At 39.9% G+C, this 16,340-nt stretch overlaps 1 protein-coding gene across 3 annotated transcripts in view; it reads left to right on the top strand.

The window, feature by feature from the left end:
* MRRF (mitochondrial ribosome recycling factor) overlaps positions 1-16,088 on the top strand; it is a 22,783-nt gene extending 6,695 nt beyond the window's left edge. For all 3 annotated transcript variants that reach the window (XM_063432320.1, XM_063432321.1, XM_063432319.1), the window contains 5 exons: positions 874-1,029; positions 7,835-7,953; positions 9,045-9,136; positions 11,218-11,377; positions 14,866-16,088. In XM_063432320.1, coding sequence (XP_063288390.1) covers positions 874-1,029; positions 7,835-7,953; positions 9,045-9,136; positions 11,218-11,377; positions 14,866-14,943 — 605 coding nt within the window. In that variant the 3' untranslated portion in view covers positions 14,944-16,088. The remainder of the gene's footprint in view (positions 1-873; positions 1,030-7,834; positions 7,954-9,044; positions 9,137-11,217; positions 11,378-14,865) is intronic.
* The last annotated feature ends 252 nt before the right edge of the window (positions 16,089-16,340 follow it).

The following is a 16,340-nucleotide window of genomic DNA, read 5'->3' as shown; positions in this document are numbered from 1 at the left end:
AAATATCTGTAGCACTTTAACGTATCAGTTGCTCTCTGGACCATTTTTCCTCTTGTTGCCTATGTTGTCTATTTTAAGGGGCAGTCTAAGCACCATAACCATTACATTTGGTTGTAGTGGTTATTGTGCGAAGAGTCCCTAGTGCTATTTTGACCCAACATGTAAACTTCATATAGAAATAATGACAATTAACACTTTAGTGAAAGCCATGCTAGTATGTATTTTGGCCTAAAATCTGTTTTCCATGGTCAATTCCTAAACATTTTCAGTTTAATGAATAAATCATGTGTTTTTACATAAACTACGTGGGACATTTTTTAATTTGCTTTTTTGTTTGTTTTGTTTCTTAAACAGAAAACTGTACTTTAAAATCATGTGATGCCATGTGTTTAGTACATAGAATAATCAAGTAGTTTTAGTGTGTAAATTAGACACTTGCTGGCTTACTGCTAATTTATTTGCCATCGTTTATGCAGCCCAAGCCACACCTTCACAGCCTGCCTGTGCAGTACCTGAATAAAAGGTGGTCTATGGAGGCTGTGTGAATCACAACTAGGAGATAGTGGTCATGGCTGAATGCATAAAGTTATTTAAATTCCAAATGTCAACAGATGTGTAGTGAGATTGCAGGGGCATACTTCAATAACCTAAATTTCTTCTGATGCTTAGAGTATCCCTTTTAATGTTTTAATGCTATATGACATTTCTTTAATAAACATATACATTGCATACACCCTGACATAGGGGCTAATTTATTAATCTGATTGGTTAGTTTTTGAGGTGTATTTTCTTGCACGGTTTTATATTGTATGTCATGCAAACATTATACAATAAGAATGTTTTAAATTATTTTTATTTCTTTGTTACATTCAGTCAAAAGTAAAGCCCAGTCCCAAAGCAAAGTAAATATAAATGCTGCATTAGTTGAAGACATTATCAGCTTGGAAGAAGTCAAGCAAGAATTTAAAAATGTGCTTGATAATCTCAAAGAAGATTTTAACAAAAGTCTTAGTATCAGAACAACCCCAGGTTAGTAATGTCACTAATTTTCTTTTATACTCTATGCTTGAATTATATGTTTCTTGACTGAATTTGCCATCCATGTAAAACCACTCATGTAATACAATAATGACTGTGATGAATACCATCATTTTTACATTCACGTCACTATATTAGCAAGTATGTTCGTAGTGGCGACAATTTGTGTGTGTTCTTTTTTTCTTTTTAAATTTATAGTAAATATGTAGCAATTTACATTATCATCGAGATAGGTCAAGCATGGCAACATTGTTTATATTCTCGCTCTGTATGCTTTCTCTATGCTGACTTCTGGGTGCAAAGGATAGCGCTTGTGATAGTGATTGCCAGGGAACTAATATGAAGACAACCAGTTGCATGTTAAAGAGGTATAGATTTCTACATTTAATTTTATTGTTCGCAGCTTACAAATGTATATTTGTTAAATATAGGGGTAAGTAAACATAATAATAATGAAGTGACAGTTCCCTTTTAAGTCTGAGTACTCTTTCTTTCTAATTTTATTTGTTTATGTTTAGACAGACGTGTGTGTGTGTGTATAAAAAAGTATTTGATCCCCTGCTGATTTTGAACGTTTGCCCAATGACAAAGTAATGATCAGTCTAATTTTAATGGTATGTGTATTTTAACAGTGAGAGACAGAATAACAAAAAATATTCAGAAAAATGCATGTCAAAAAAGTTATAAATTGATTTGCATGTCAATGAGTGAAATAAGTATTTGACCCCTTCAACTTAGTACTTGGTGGAAAAACCCTTGTTGGCAGTCACAGAGGTCAGACGTTTCTTGTAGTTAGCTACCAGGTTTGCACACATCTCAGGAGGGATTTTATTCCACCCCTCTTTGCAGATCCTCTCCAAGTCATTAAGGTTTCGATGCTGACGTTTGGCACTCGAACCTTCAGCTCCCTCCACAGATTTTCCATGGGATTAAGGTCTGGAGACTGGCTAGTCCACTCCACGACCTTAATGTGCTTCTTCTTGAGCCACTCCTTATTTGCTTTGGCTGTGTGTTTTGGGTCATTGCCATGCTGGAATACTCATCCACGACCCATTTTCAATGCCCTGGCTGAGGGAAGGAGGTTTTCACCCAAGATTTGACGGTACATGGCCCTGTCCATCGTCCTTTTGATGTGGTGCAGTTGTCCTGTCCCCTTAGCAGAAAAACACCCCTAAAGCATAATGTTTCCACCTCCATGTTTGACGGTGAGGATGGTGTTCTTGGGGTCATAGGCAACATTCCTCCTCCTCCAAATACGGCAAGTTCAGATTATGCCAAAGAGCTTGATTTTGGTCTCATCTGACCACAACTCTTTCACCCAGCTCTCCTCTGAATCATTCAGGTGTTCATTGGCAAACTTCAGACGAGCCTGTACATGTGGTTTCTTGAGCAGGGGGACCTTGCGGGTGCTGCAGGACTTCAGTCCTTCACGGCGTAGAATGTTACCAATGTTTTTCTTGGTGACTATGGTCCCAGCTGCCTTGAGATCATTAACAAGATCCTCCCATGTAGTTCTCGGCTGATTCCTCACCGTTCTCATGATCATTGAAACTCTACGAGGTGATATATTTTGCATGGAGCACCTAGAGAAACTGACCGTTATTTTGTATTTCTTCCATTTGTGAATAATCACGCCAACTGTTGTCACCTTCTCACCAAGCTGCTTGGCTATGGTCTTGTAGCCCATTCCAGCCTTGTGTAGTTCTACAATCTTGTCCCTGATATCCTGACATGACATTAATGTAACTGTTATTGGCCTTGGGCAACCTGTACTGTGCAGTGCAACTAGAAAAGCTAAAAGTGACCTTGCCTTACATTTGTGGAGTCAAGGCCCACTAACCCTGCTGTGATCTGTCTACAACTTTTTTGTAGTACAAATTGCTTATTTCTCAGTGCTGCAGCTTGCAGTCTTGTTGTCATTCCCCTAAAGAAACTTACCAAAGAGTTGGATATAGGATGTGCTTTGTTGTTTATTTCTTATGTGTTACCCAGATGAATAGGCAATGTCTATACTCTCCTCCCTTGGTACAAGCCTTTATTTATATTTATTATATTTTCTTTCTTGTGCCAGTTCTTAATATCTAGGTTTCCAACATTTTGTTCTCCTCTGGCCATGATGTTTGCAATTTGTTCTTCTGATTTACATTTTTATACTATTGAAATTACAGATTCTGGTAAACTACCACGAAAACTCAAGTGGAACTATTTTTAAGACCCATCTATTCCTAAATAATATGCTCCCCAAAAGAAAAAGTATATGTTTGTGTAACTAAATAATTAGAGTACACTTAAACAAAAATACAAAAAGGGAAAATAGAGGGACCAAAAAGGAATAACTAAAAATGGACACTATAGTCACCAGAACCAATACAGCTTAATGTAGTGATTCTGGTGTCTACGGTCTGTCCCTACAGGTTGAGTATTGTAAACTCTGCCATTTCAGAGAAAAGGCAGCGTTTACATTGCTGCCTAGTAACACCTCCAGTTGCAGTCACTCAGATGACCACTAGAGTTGCTTCCTGTGTCACTGCTATATCTAATATACTGGCATTTAGTGCTGAACGTTTCCCATAGAGATATGTTGATTCAATCTATCTCTCTGAGAAGATGCTGATTAGTGCTGCGTGGCATTTGGCGCACATGTGCAATAATCTCCCTGGTGAGCATGGAAGTGGCCAGCTCAGGCAGCAAGTAGGCGGCGAGCGAGGGAGCAGTAATCTACTTGCAGCTGCTCTCTCGCGCTCTGTTTAATGATAAAGCATTGGATTAGCTGAGATCATCAAGTTTGATTATCTAAGCTAAGGAGGTGAAGCCAACTGCGGCGAGGCCGGCACGGGAAAAAATGTGAGTAAAACCTTAGAAAGGGGGGCGGGGCCTGACAGCAGAGCTGGAAAGACATGAACCACAAGAGCTCCTGCAAAAGCTACACTTAAAAGCTATTTTTCTGCTCCAAAAGGCGACTAATCTGGCCACAAAGGCCACTGACTGTAAGGGGATACTAAGCAGAATAGAATGATACCCCACAAACGGCATTACAAGCGACTTTCACCGATTGAGCAAGTGAGGCCTACTCACGTGGCGAGCAAAGGAGGGACGACCGGTATACCACTGCCGCGACTAGCCACCACGCCCCTGTCCCCCCCCCCCCCCCCCATGGACCAGCAGGGTCTATCCTGGTCCGGACTTCACAGGGCTACAGAGCCCCACAAACCTCCAAAACTGCAAGCAGAATGTACCCAGAGGCCAAGATGGCGGCTGCCGACCGAGCCTCTAGGCCCCTACCGGCCCAACCTCTATCAACGCAGCTGGCAAGCAGGCACCCTCAAGAGGACCACATAGTGGCAGCCTTCAACCTTTTCTGGACACGGTGGCAAACCATACTGGCACAAAATCGAGCAACCACAGTGGTCACCCAACTGTCTGCCACCTCCCCTGCAAGGGTACCAGCGCAGAAACGCATAATAATGCCACCGACCAACATGAAGCAGCCGAAGGCAACAAGAGCCTCACTTAACCCTAACAGCCGCAGACCAAGCACCCGATACCGCAAGCCCGGGTACCGACGGACTCGGAGAGCCACTATACACAGCCTGCCGCCCCACAAACTAAAATGGCGCACTCGAGGGGCCTATGCCCAGTCTACACCAGACGAAGCCAAAAAAAACTGCCGACGCTCAACCCACAAGCAGCGAGACACTGCCGCAAACAGCACCCCGGAGAGCTGTGCCGCTACTTTGAGGGGACATACAGAGACTCCCTCTCACCAAAAAACACGGAGAGCAGAGAAACTCCCACACCACCGAGCACACACCTTCACCACCCAAGGCACTCACGCAGGACCGGATGGCAGCGACAGAGCCCCTCCAACTTCCATGCTCCGCGACACAGAGGCCCCACGGGATTTTCTGATATGTGCCCTGCTAGTGCCGATAACAGGAATAGGCTGATTTCCACTGACTCTCACTGCCGCACGGCGGCCCGGACTGCTGCCACGCCACCACGTCCATCCAGCCACGGAGGACTTTGTCCCGCAATACTTTCAAGCAATGCATCCCTGAGATAGATGAAACTTAGCACACTTATAATAAGCATGATTTCTCAAATGTCTATTACCCTGGTCAATCGTTTTGTCAATGTAACACTCGTTCTGATTACACTTGTTAGCAATGTTATTATGTTTTTATAGTGTGGATTAGCCTGTCTAGTGACCGCATGCCTTATCTCTCATGTTGCACTAGGTCACCCACTTAAAACGGCCTTAAATTGTATTGAGCACTTCATTCGCGCTATGCTTATCTGTAGAGCCGACCTAGCTGGGTACCTGCAACACAGCGAAATAGACTTCAGTGGCCTAAATCATAATCTTGCACACTTGGCAGCGCTCACACATCTTGTTACACACTGTTCACCTGCAAGCACTGTACTAATCCAGCATGCACACCCTTCACAAAAAGCGCAGATTAAGCCAGTAAGTACCATTGAAATGAGTAACCAATATTAATCCAAGATCTGTTTATGCATCTATACTTAAAAAATGTGCACTGTTTAAATGCCACAATTGTAATATCAACGTGATCTGTTTATGCTTACAAACGCTGTTGTGGCGAGGTAAGCTGTCTTGTTTCATTCATGCATTCATGCACTCAAAAATAAAGAATAAAAAAAAAAAAACCTTAGAAAGGCTAAACTATGTATCTATGTAACCTTTTCAAAGCGAGGCAAGAAAGAAGAGAGGGAAAAAAAAATATTTGCCTCCATCCAATTAAACAGGACAGCCTTATACATCCACCATGAATTAGATTGTATTTCTCTGGAGTTCTGCAGTTCTATACTTCCACACAGCAAAGATAGACTACGGCCCAGAATCTTTATATAGTAGCTCCAAGGGAGCATTAAAGCCAGCCACGTCGGGGAATGCCAAAGCTGGCTGCCCTGGTGAGCATGGAGGTGACCGGCTCAGGCAGCAAGTAGGTGGCGAGCGAGGAGCAGTAATCTACCTGCGTCTCCTCTTTCGCTCGCTGTTTAATGATGGCGGGAGCCGGAATATGATGTCACTCTGGCCCCGGCATCACTGCAGAGGGGAGCTGCAGGAAAATTACTGCTCCCTTGCATTCATCTATTTTCATGATCTCAGCTAAGTCAATGCTTTCCTGTAAGAGGCTTTATATACAATTTATTTTATGCTGTTATTTTATCAATCTTATTGTTTAAATTAATCAGCTGAATTTGTTTTGTTTAATAAATTACTATTGATATTATATTTTTATACCCCTGACGAAGGAGTTTTATACTCCGAAACGCGCGTCGGGCAACACGGGGGGGATTCCCAGTCACTGCACCTTGGCACATCACAGTGCACTACTCACAATGCACCAAGAGAACCCCTCCTTTATCACTTTGGTTATGACTATTTCTCGCTAATCACTAGTTCTTCTATCTCCTTTCTTGGAGTCCAATTTTTTTCGAAAGGACATAAGTATCTAGTATAGCCATCCAGCTTAGAACACCCACGAAGGTGTTTATTAGCAGAAGTTAGGGAAACAATAGAACAGCGACAGGCTTTCGTTATATTAGATTCTATCTTACAATTACATACCCTGATCTCGCTGTCCTTTTTGCTATCAGACAATCTTTCCCTCTGTATTACTTCTCTATATTAGCACTGGCTATAATATCCCAGAAGACTCTAACACTGTGTTCATATTGGGTTGCCATATCACCCAATCGATTGATTTCACAGTAAGACCTGAAGGGATTGTACTGCTCAGGGGATAATCACCTAAAGGCTTCCTTGGTAACAGCATTCAAAAGGAAGGATCCTCTGATGCACCAAGGGTAGATATTACTGGCAACTACAGGAAACAGAGTTATTCTGTTTGATACACAGTTGCTATTGCATCCCTTTATCTTATAACAGGCTAATAAAGTTCTAATGTATCTTTGTGGATATAGGGATATCTTGTATGCACTGCAACAATAATTGCTAGAATCGCTCTGTATTTCCTTTTGCCTCCCCTGTTTTTGTCCTGTCCACCGGATTCCAGATCCTAAGATTTATTAGTCTGAATATTAACGTGTACGTTTTATCATACCAGCTTGCTTAGTAGTTCTCCCTTTTAAAGGGGAACAATCTGAGCATTGTGCGTCTGTTCAATTATATTTTTATACCACCATCCTTATTATTGGGTAATATTTTACATGGAAATTTTCATCCATATATGATTATATTGTAACCGTAATTTTTTTTTTCTATGATTCTGTGCCTTCTCTGACAGAAAACCAGACTATTTTACTTGCTCAACCAACATAAATATATTTTCTGTATTTACACTGTATGTGTTTGGTGTAAGGGTATAACACAGGTGTGCAGCAGCTATATTTCATGTATTGTACATATTGTAGATAGAATTTGAATACCATATAGGCGGTTGGGGAATATTTTCGCATTTTTATATTTCTTCACACATTATTAGCACTTTTATATTTAGAATTTTTAGTTTATCAACAAATAAGTTTCTATATAATTTAAGATTAAGTTGTATTTGTCATGACCGGGTATCCTTTTGATTATATAAATTCAACTACTTATGCTTTGTTAACCACATTTTTGCAAATATAGTGCATTTTTAAAAACATTGGGTTTTATTCTTTCTTTTCCTTGGTTAATTGTTACATTGTTTTATGTAAAACAAATGCTTTAATTATGTAAAGGTAATATTTACATATCAGAGTATTTTATCCGAATATTGCCTGCTTTCTGTTGATTCTCTCTTTTATTTTGATTTTTTTTCTTCAGGTGCATTTGATCATATCACTGTGACAACAAAAAATGGAAAATTCCCTTTAAATCAACTTGGACAAATTTCTCTGAAATCTCCTCAGCTTTTTATTATTAACATGGCAAGTTTTCCTGAGGTAAACACATACAATTTTTTTTCCGTAGGGATAGTTATAACGACCTTTTACAGATCTATACATGTATGCCTGTCCATATTTGGCATAAGAAAGAAAAAATAAATTGTGGCAGTTCTGTTATTAATTGCACAGCTATCAAAGTGTGTACTGGGGTGAGATATGTAAACGAAGGTAAGTATAAAACACACTTACCTCTGTATTTACAGGTATAGTTGCTACAACTGCATGTCTGGGCATCCCTTTTTTTTTTTTTTTTTTTATAAGTAATGTTAATATTTTAGAGGTGCTAAAACAAACAGCAGACCAATAATACAAAATAGGCTTGGTGTTATGGAGCCAGGATAACGGTATTTGATGTGGACTAACTGCCAAAGCCATTGTGATGACATCATCATAGTTTGCTACAAAGTTTATGGGAAGTGGCAAAAATTCATAGTTCATAAGGAAAGTCAGGAGACAGGTAACCAGAGAGTAGGTGCAGGAGAATGAAAGACTGAATATGGAAATAGATGTGCAATATGGGTCCAAAGGACACATTAGTAGCAGAATGGGCTTCCAGGAATTAGGCACAAAACAGAGCAGAATCTTGCAATTGGATTTATAAGTGTACTTTTTAGGACATTTGACTTGTGGTGCAGGTGAGACTACACCTGCATCAATGCAAGATGTAGAGTGTACTTGCCTTGTTTCAACAAACACAATCTCAATAGGGCATATGATTAATTCTTGCCTCTTCACTTCATATGGCTGCCACATGGGAAACAGGTAAGCACACTCTGTGTTTCCCTGTCTTCTGTAGAGGTGAAATGATTGAGGGTAGTAACCATAGTATGTTGTTGATTAAGATAGAAATACTGGATTAATGGCATGTTATTGAAAGCAAGAAATTTGTAATAGTTAAGCAAAATGGTAAATTTTATAGATTAAAGAAAGGTAAAGAAGAGACAATATTTCATTCAGGTTGAAGAATATGTAAGTACATAACAGACATGAGGACAAACATTATATATTTTTTCTATTTTGTCTGCATCTAATGATAGTTCTGAAAAGAGAACAGCAGTTAGTTATCTTACTCCTTTGCCTGGTTATAGAGTGCAGCTGCTGCTGTGAATGCACTAAGAGACAGTCATATGAATCTGAATCCAGAACTTGATGGAACAATAATCCGCGTACCAGTACCTCAGTGAGTAAAACTAAACCACTAGTTTTAATATATATACATGGCTTTCATTCTCATATGTTTACATGTATGGCTGCTTCTGATATGTCTGCATATGTCTGTATCAATAAAAGTATTTTTTATTTTTTTTATTTTGAACATATGTTTAATTACCTTTTAAGTGTTTAAACAGACAATAAACCACTAATAAGTATGAACTGGATTAAACATGCTGGTAGTATGAGGCAAATATGTAATGCAGCTAGACTTAAATACCTTATTATTCCACTGTGAACTGAAACTTTGAAAACAAAATTAAGAAATACCAATACATAATAATTAAGTGAAACAAAATAAATTATAATGTGATGAGTATAATTAAATCGGCACAGTCTTTGCTTAATTTGCAAAGATCCCGGATGATGACTTTGCCGCCGGGGGTACAGGCGAAAGTGAGTTCTACTTGCATGTACCTGTCCCACCATCCTTTTCCGACGGGTCCTCTTCTGAAACACTAGGAGCTGATGTCACTGCTGTAATCTCACACATGAGCGAGAGTACAGCATTGAGGTCTATGGGATCCTCCATAGATAGAGCAAATTCCCTGCATCCATCACTAGTGACAGATTGGGGAATTAACACTTCTTGATGGCGGATGGTCCTCGCAGTGTCATGCGTAGGAAAAATACATAAGACAAAATAGTCCCTACTATTTAATTCCACTTCTTTTTCTTCTATTTTTGATTAGAATAGATGAAATAAAGAGGACTGAAACACAGAGTAGGAAAGAGGAAGTGATGGGAAAAAGGTAAGTATGGCGTGACAATGCTGCTTTAAAACTGGAAAATAAGCCCAGTGTTCTTAACTTGAGAAGCAATCTAATTCAAAATTTAGTTTATTGCTGTCTTTCCTGTCAAAGTGTGTCCGAGCACACCTTTTGCAATTCTGAAGAAATTAAATAGGTCATATAAGTAGGCAAGTTTATACAGAACAGGCTGGACAAATCATTGCAGTTCTCTGAATTTAAAGGGACATTCCAGACCTCAAAATAATATTATAGTTTTCAGATTTTTGCATTATCTATTTTGTATAGCTTAAAACAAAAAAATTACATATATACAGTTGGATAAAAGAAGAGGAGGTTTTGTGCACACAGTTTTTTATATATTTCAGATTTTACTACCATTTATCCACTATCATAGGGCAATATGCATATAACCAATATATAATATAGAGGTAACTTTGAGCACTCACAATTTAGAGAGCCATATAAGTCGGCTCTCTACTGTAGATGTACTCAGATTGTATCTGAGGAAGACCAAGAGAGTGGTCGAAACGCGTTGTGCCTATTTATCTTTTATTCATATAAAGATTTTATTTATACTTTTATTTTGGTTCCTGATTTTATCCAGATGGAATGTGACTTCTGCTCCTGGGGGACCATCATAACTACAGCATAGATTTTGGAGTATTCTACACGCCATTACAGTAGAGAGCTGACTTATATGGCTCTCTAAATTGTGAGTGCTCCAAGTTACCTCTATATTATATATTGGTTATATGCATATTGCCCTATGAATATTTATTTACACAGGCAAGTGTATGGAGCAGACCGACTAGGAAGAGGCTTCAACATTCAAAAGCCTCTCCTTCTCTTGTTGGGGGAGTGGTTTATATGATTATTATCATCTTATATATAGCACCAACATATTGTGCAGCGTTTTACAATATTCTAAATGGGGAAATTTAACAATAAATGAGACATTCTAAAATGTTACAGGAAAAATAGATTAATGAAGACTCTGCTCGAAAAAACGTACAATCTAGAAATATATGTTACTAGTTAACCCCATTTGAAGTTCTGCTTATCAGATCCGATGAATGGTAGCACTCCGTAAGCTGACAAACGTATACTGTGGCTACTTTTAGCACTTTCACAGCAAAATTATTGGGTGCTCATGCTCTTATATTCTTTGCAAGCCTTAATTCTGGGATATTTTGCAGCTATGTTCTCTCTCATAATTCTCATTCAATTTACCATGCAGATTAAAATGACTCTTTTGCTTTAGCCAATCTGTGACTTGTAACTTATTGTTTCATTAAAGAGTAACACGAGAACACAGAGAAAACTTGTCAAAGCTGGCAAAACAACTCACTAACAACTCCAAGGATTCTTTGCGCAAGGTGCGAACAAGAGCTGTTGTGCATGTCAAGAAAGCTAAGGGTGAGGTATCAGAGGACACAATAAAATTACTGGAAAAACAGGTAAGCTCCAAAAGTATTACATGAATAAAATCTGTTGGGGGGAGAAAATAAGTTGTGCACATCTCTTTATTTTTAGTATAAATCCTAGTTTAGCAGTAAATGTAAAAATATTATGTTACGGTATAACCCGGTGTAGTGAAGGTTCATACAGATTAAGGGATTCACCTTTACAAGGGAACAGCAGCTTACGAACACTCGAAGCCACCGAACGGGAAACATATGAAATCTTTCTCTCCTGGAACAGGCAAAAGAATACTCCACAGTAGCAATCCCCCCAATCACAAGACCAAGCTCCGTATTGAGGGTAAAACAGGATTCTGCTTTATTGAGGGCTACCTGCCCAGTATTTATGCAGGTCTCCCACCTGGTGGACACTCCCCTAGGGGACCAGTTAGGAGACTGTGACAAGGTTCAGACACGTATCAATGACAGACATACAAGGGGTAAAACATTCCCAGGATACACTGCGTTCCCGCCTCTCTGTCCTGGGGATAATTGGGAAGTAATTCAATTATCTCCCAGGACAGAGACAAATCGCCATTACCCACGAGGTGACAACAGGAGAGGGAAATGCAATAAAATAAACAATGTCACGAATGATACATATACATGCAACACATCCCCAGATAGCTTAGGTCTGAGCGCACATTACTGAATGGCGCTCAGACCACACACCTACAGTTCAATTGCCATGGAGCCAAAGTCTTTTATTACACGAATAGGCTCCATGGCATAGCTATCTGGGTACAACATTCACTAAATACAAAGTCCCGATTGCTCCGGCGTTCGGCAATACAGCGGTGATCGCAAGTAAAAGTGTCCGCTTTTAGTTCACTGAGGCTGGGCTGAACACCGCTGGCTGTCTGGGAGCTGTAGAATGCCGCCACCATGCGGCCGCCATGTGTAACCGCGACCACCCGGTAACAGTCAATGAAGCTGCAGCTACTGGGTGGTCAATTAACGGCACACGCTAGCTACGGGGAGGTCAAATGGTGGCACACGCCAGCTTCCCAGTGGAAGCTTTTCCCAGCAAACATGTTAAAGAAAAAAAAAAAAAGGCATAAATAGCCCAATGGATCGGATGTACAGAGCCAGAGAAATCAGCGTTGAAAGTCTGGGGCTTGAGGCTCTGTACATCCCCGAAATTAGTTCCATTGCTTTGCCTTGTTTAGTCCGGCGAATTCAAACTTCGCGCCTAAACCAAGCAACAACCAATCAGCTGAAATGGCGCAAACCAAATCGCTCCAATCTGCATTCAGGGGAGGAAGGAGTTTCGTTGCCCAGTCAGAAGAAAGGGCGAGAAACTCAGTTTGAATAAGCACTCTTTATCTGATTGGTTGCCCGCTCCCTGCGGCGACCAATCAGCGCTTTACTCGCGCCAACCAACCAGGAGAATGACGCGAACCCAGTTTGAATGGGCGCTCCTTCTCTCATTGGTCGGCACGGACTTCCATGCAGCCAGCGGGAACTCTGCGGCCTTGAGACAGACTCACAGCCCAAGGGATTCCATGCTGCACACGTCCCTCTCTCCAGTGGATACCCACACTCAGGTATCCGCCGGAGAGAGCATTAGCCTGGGCAGCCACGAGCCTAGTCTCATAGTTCCCAGGTTTGAGAGTGACAAGTGACTATAGCTCTGTTAGGAGCAGGTAGGATGATCCCTGCCACAGGGATCGAAGACAGTGCACGCAGGCCGGTTCAGGAGCCAAATGCTCCCCCTGGTGGGCGTTCGGTGATCCGAACCGGCGGCCATCCCAGGGGAAGCACGCGCCACTTGTTCCCTTGCGGTCTGCGGTTTTCACAGCTCCCCCGCGTGGTTGATACTTGCAGTCTGTGGTATTTTAAACCTCGCTAGCGAGGTGTGAACATTCTGATTAAACATTCTAAATTGGGTATCGGGGTGGTCCGGTGCACGGGGCACCATGTGCCGGAGCGCTCCCGGGTGGTCAAAAGGTATTTTGCAGGATTTTACGGTCACAATTACAGAAATGAGATCATTAAAAAGGGGGAGCACTCATTCTAGGAGCGCACATCCACACAATAGAAAAAGGGTAATTCACAGTTAGGCCACAGTAGTCTTCCAGGGGTTGGATGGTGGCATTATCTAATATCTATAAGCACCAAAACAACTTTAGCTTACTTAATTAAAAGAAGGAAAAACTACCACAACAAGAGGACATCATTTTAAACCTTTGCCCTTCTAATTTAAGACTATCAGGTATTACTTTACCGAGAGGGTAGTGGATGCATGGAATAGCCTTCCAGCTGAAGTGGTAGAGGTTAACACCGTAAAGGAGTTTAAGCATGCGTGGGATAGGCATATAAGTCCTATCCTAGCTATAGAATAAGGCCAGAGATTAATGAAAGTCTTTAAAAAATTGTGCAGACTTGATGGGCTGTATGGTTCTTATCTGCCGTCACATTCTATGTTTTGTGTATAGCTCATGCCCCTGCAGTCTCACTGCTCGGTTCTCTACCAAATGGTACCTGGAGTCAGCACATACAGAATTTCAAATCACTGAAGTGGTCATGGTGCCTGGAGTAACCCCTTAATGAACAAGATACTTCATTCTTGGATTTTACATTTGCATATTATTTTGAAATCTGAGAAGTGCTCTGTCATTTAGTATAACATTTGCCATATCATAATTCCAAAAAACAACTTTTTTTATATTCTGTGATCTAATTTTAAGTATCTATTCAAACATACAATTTTTCACTTATTAGTTACTTTATTAAGACACTACATGTTAAAAAACAAACCAAAAAAAACACTTTTCAGCTCGTGCAGGCTAGTTCAAAATATTTACACAATCCTTGTGGTGTTATTCCAAAATATCCAAGTAAAAGCAAAGTGGAACAGAATGAATGCAGGAGGGATATAACCCACAGAATGTATTGCAAATAAATAAAACACTACATAAATTAAAAGCATAAAGTCTCACGCAGCACTTTTTGCCTCTAAAATAGACTTTCTAAATATGTATCAATCAAGTGTAATTATTTTAGGAGTATTTTTTCTGACTGTTATGCTTTTGTGATGGTTTCATTTTATTCATACAGCATGCCCTATGTAGTCCAGTCCAAGGTTGGACTAGGTGATTAAGATGAAGGTTTGTTATAACAATGAGCACACATGCAGCTTACACACGGTGGGGATGTTCTCTTCTAAAAAGTGTTCCAAAGTAATAAAAGTGGGACAATTACCATAAAAAACCAATAGAACCATCAGGCACATTACATTTGCTTACTCCTCCCCTTTAACAGTTTTGCACTACTACTATATTTATTTGCTCCAGCAACTAATTCACAATTCAGTAAAACATGGTGTGGCTATCCCAATATCTCTGTAGAAAAATATTGTTCATGTGTTTCTATCAACTGTCTTGAGCAACATGAGCTGTTAACCAAAAGAAGACAAAGCAAAAACAAGATTCTGTTCAGTGTTTCTAAAGAAGTGTGCCCTTTCTTTACTCTCTTTACTGCAGATCCAGCAGATGGCAGATGAAGTTTCAGCAGAGTTGGACAAACAGTTGGCAACAAAGACAAAGGAACTTTTAGATTAGGTGATCTGAAATTAACTTTAAAGGGCATTTACATTTCAGCCTCAAGAGGTCCTGATAGCTCATGAAGCAAATATATTTCACTTTTGCTTTCCCTAAAAAGGATATTCCTGGGTCAAACCAAATTGTATAGTACAGTCATGACAATGTTATGCTTGTATTTTTTATATTGATGAAATAAAATGAAAGCTATAATTCACTGATGGATCTCAATCTAACATTTTAATCCCCAGAAAAAATGTATGTGTTTCAGCTGTATAATGTGTAAGTCTGTCTGTCTATCCAATCTATCTAGTCTGTACAATATATCCATTTAATCTATCTATCCATTCAATCTTGGTCATATATCCATCCATCTATCCATTCTATCGATTTAATGTATGTAGTCTGCCTATTTATATTATCTGTCTAATCTATCTTTGGATTTGTATAGCTCATAAACAGGGCACGCAGACCTGCAGCACACGTTTCTACCACGTTTCCTTACTGTGTGCCTAGACTATTGTATCTTTTGACCTCACTTTTGCCTTATCTGTTCCGGAACTACATTTGGGCAAATCTTTGCTGCCCTCCACTGCCTTTGAAGACAAGACTCCTTAGGAATTGTCTGGATGGTAATTGTGTTTAACAGTTACCTACTACTAGGCTCCAGCAAACTATTTCCCCTGATGAAATCATACATATGTCAGTCCAATTAAGATGCATACAAATATATAGATTCCATTTTTATTTTGTGAATTTTCTGCTATTTAATAATCTCATTGTAAATGGTAAAACATGTTTTATATTCTTAGTGGTAAATAACATCTCCACCATCTGTTTACCTATTACCGATGAACAGAAGGAGCAGAAAAATAACACCCTCACCATACAGGAATTAAACTCACAACATTTGCATTATAACATTTGTAGGGACATAATGAGCATGTCAAAGTTGCTCTCAGACTGGACACACTTTGGAAACAACCGGAATTTTACTCATGATCAGCTACTCTCAACAGCGTATCTAAAAGGGGAGGGGACATTCTAGCACTGCAATATTGTATGGTGTATGTTTACCACCTATAGTAGAAATGCGCACATTAACCCCTTCTTAATAGGAAAAATTTATTAGTGGTCTATTGTACTACTGGTAATACTTTTTTTATTATGACAATTATGGGGTGGGAGGGGGAGGGGATTACTATTGGATGAATGTCTAGTCCACCTATCCTTTAACATCTCTGAAAAGTAAGCTCACTCCCTTGTTGCAGGGACTTGCTGTCTGACTGTATCCATATTTATTGTTCCCTTTTATAATGTAAAAGGGGGCAGGGTGGGGAGGGAATTACTATTGGATGAATGTCTAGTCCACCTATCCTTTAAAATCTCTCAAAAAGTAAGCTCATTCCCTCGTTGCA

Source organism: Pelobates fuscus, chromosome 9 (genome assembly GCF_036172605.1).
Source record: "Pelobates fuscus isolate aPelFus1 chromosome 9, aPelFus1.pri, whole genome shotgun sequence".
NCBI classification, from domain to species: domain Eukaryota; kingdom Metazoa; phylum Chordata; class Amphibia; order Anura; family Pelobatidae; genus Pelobates; species Pelobates fuscus.
This window is presented reverse-complemented; position numbering and strand designations above follow the sequence as displayed.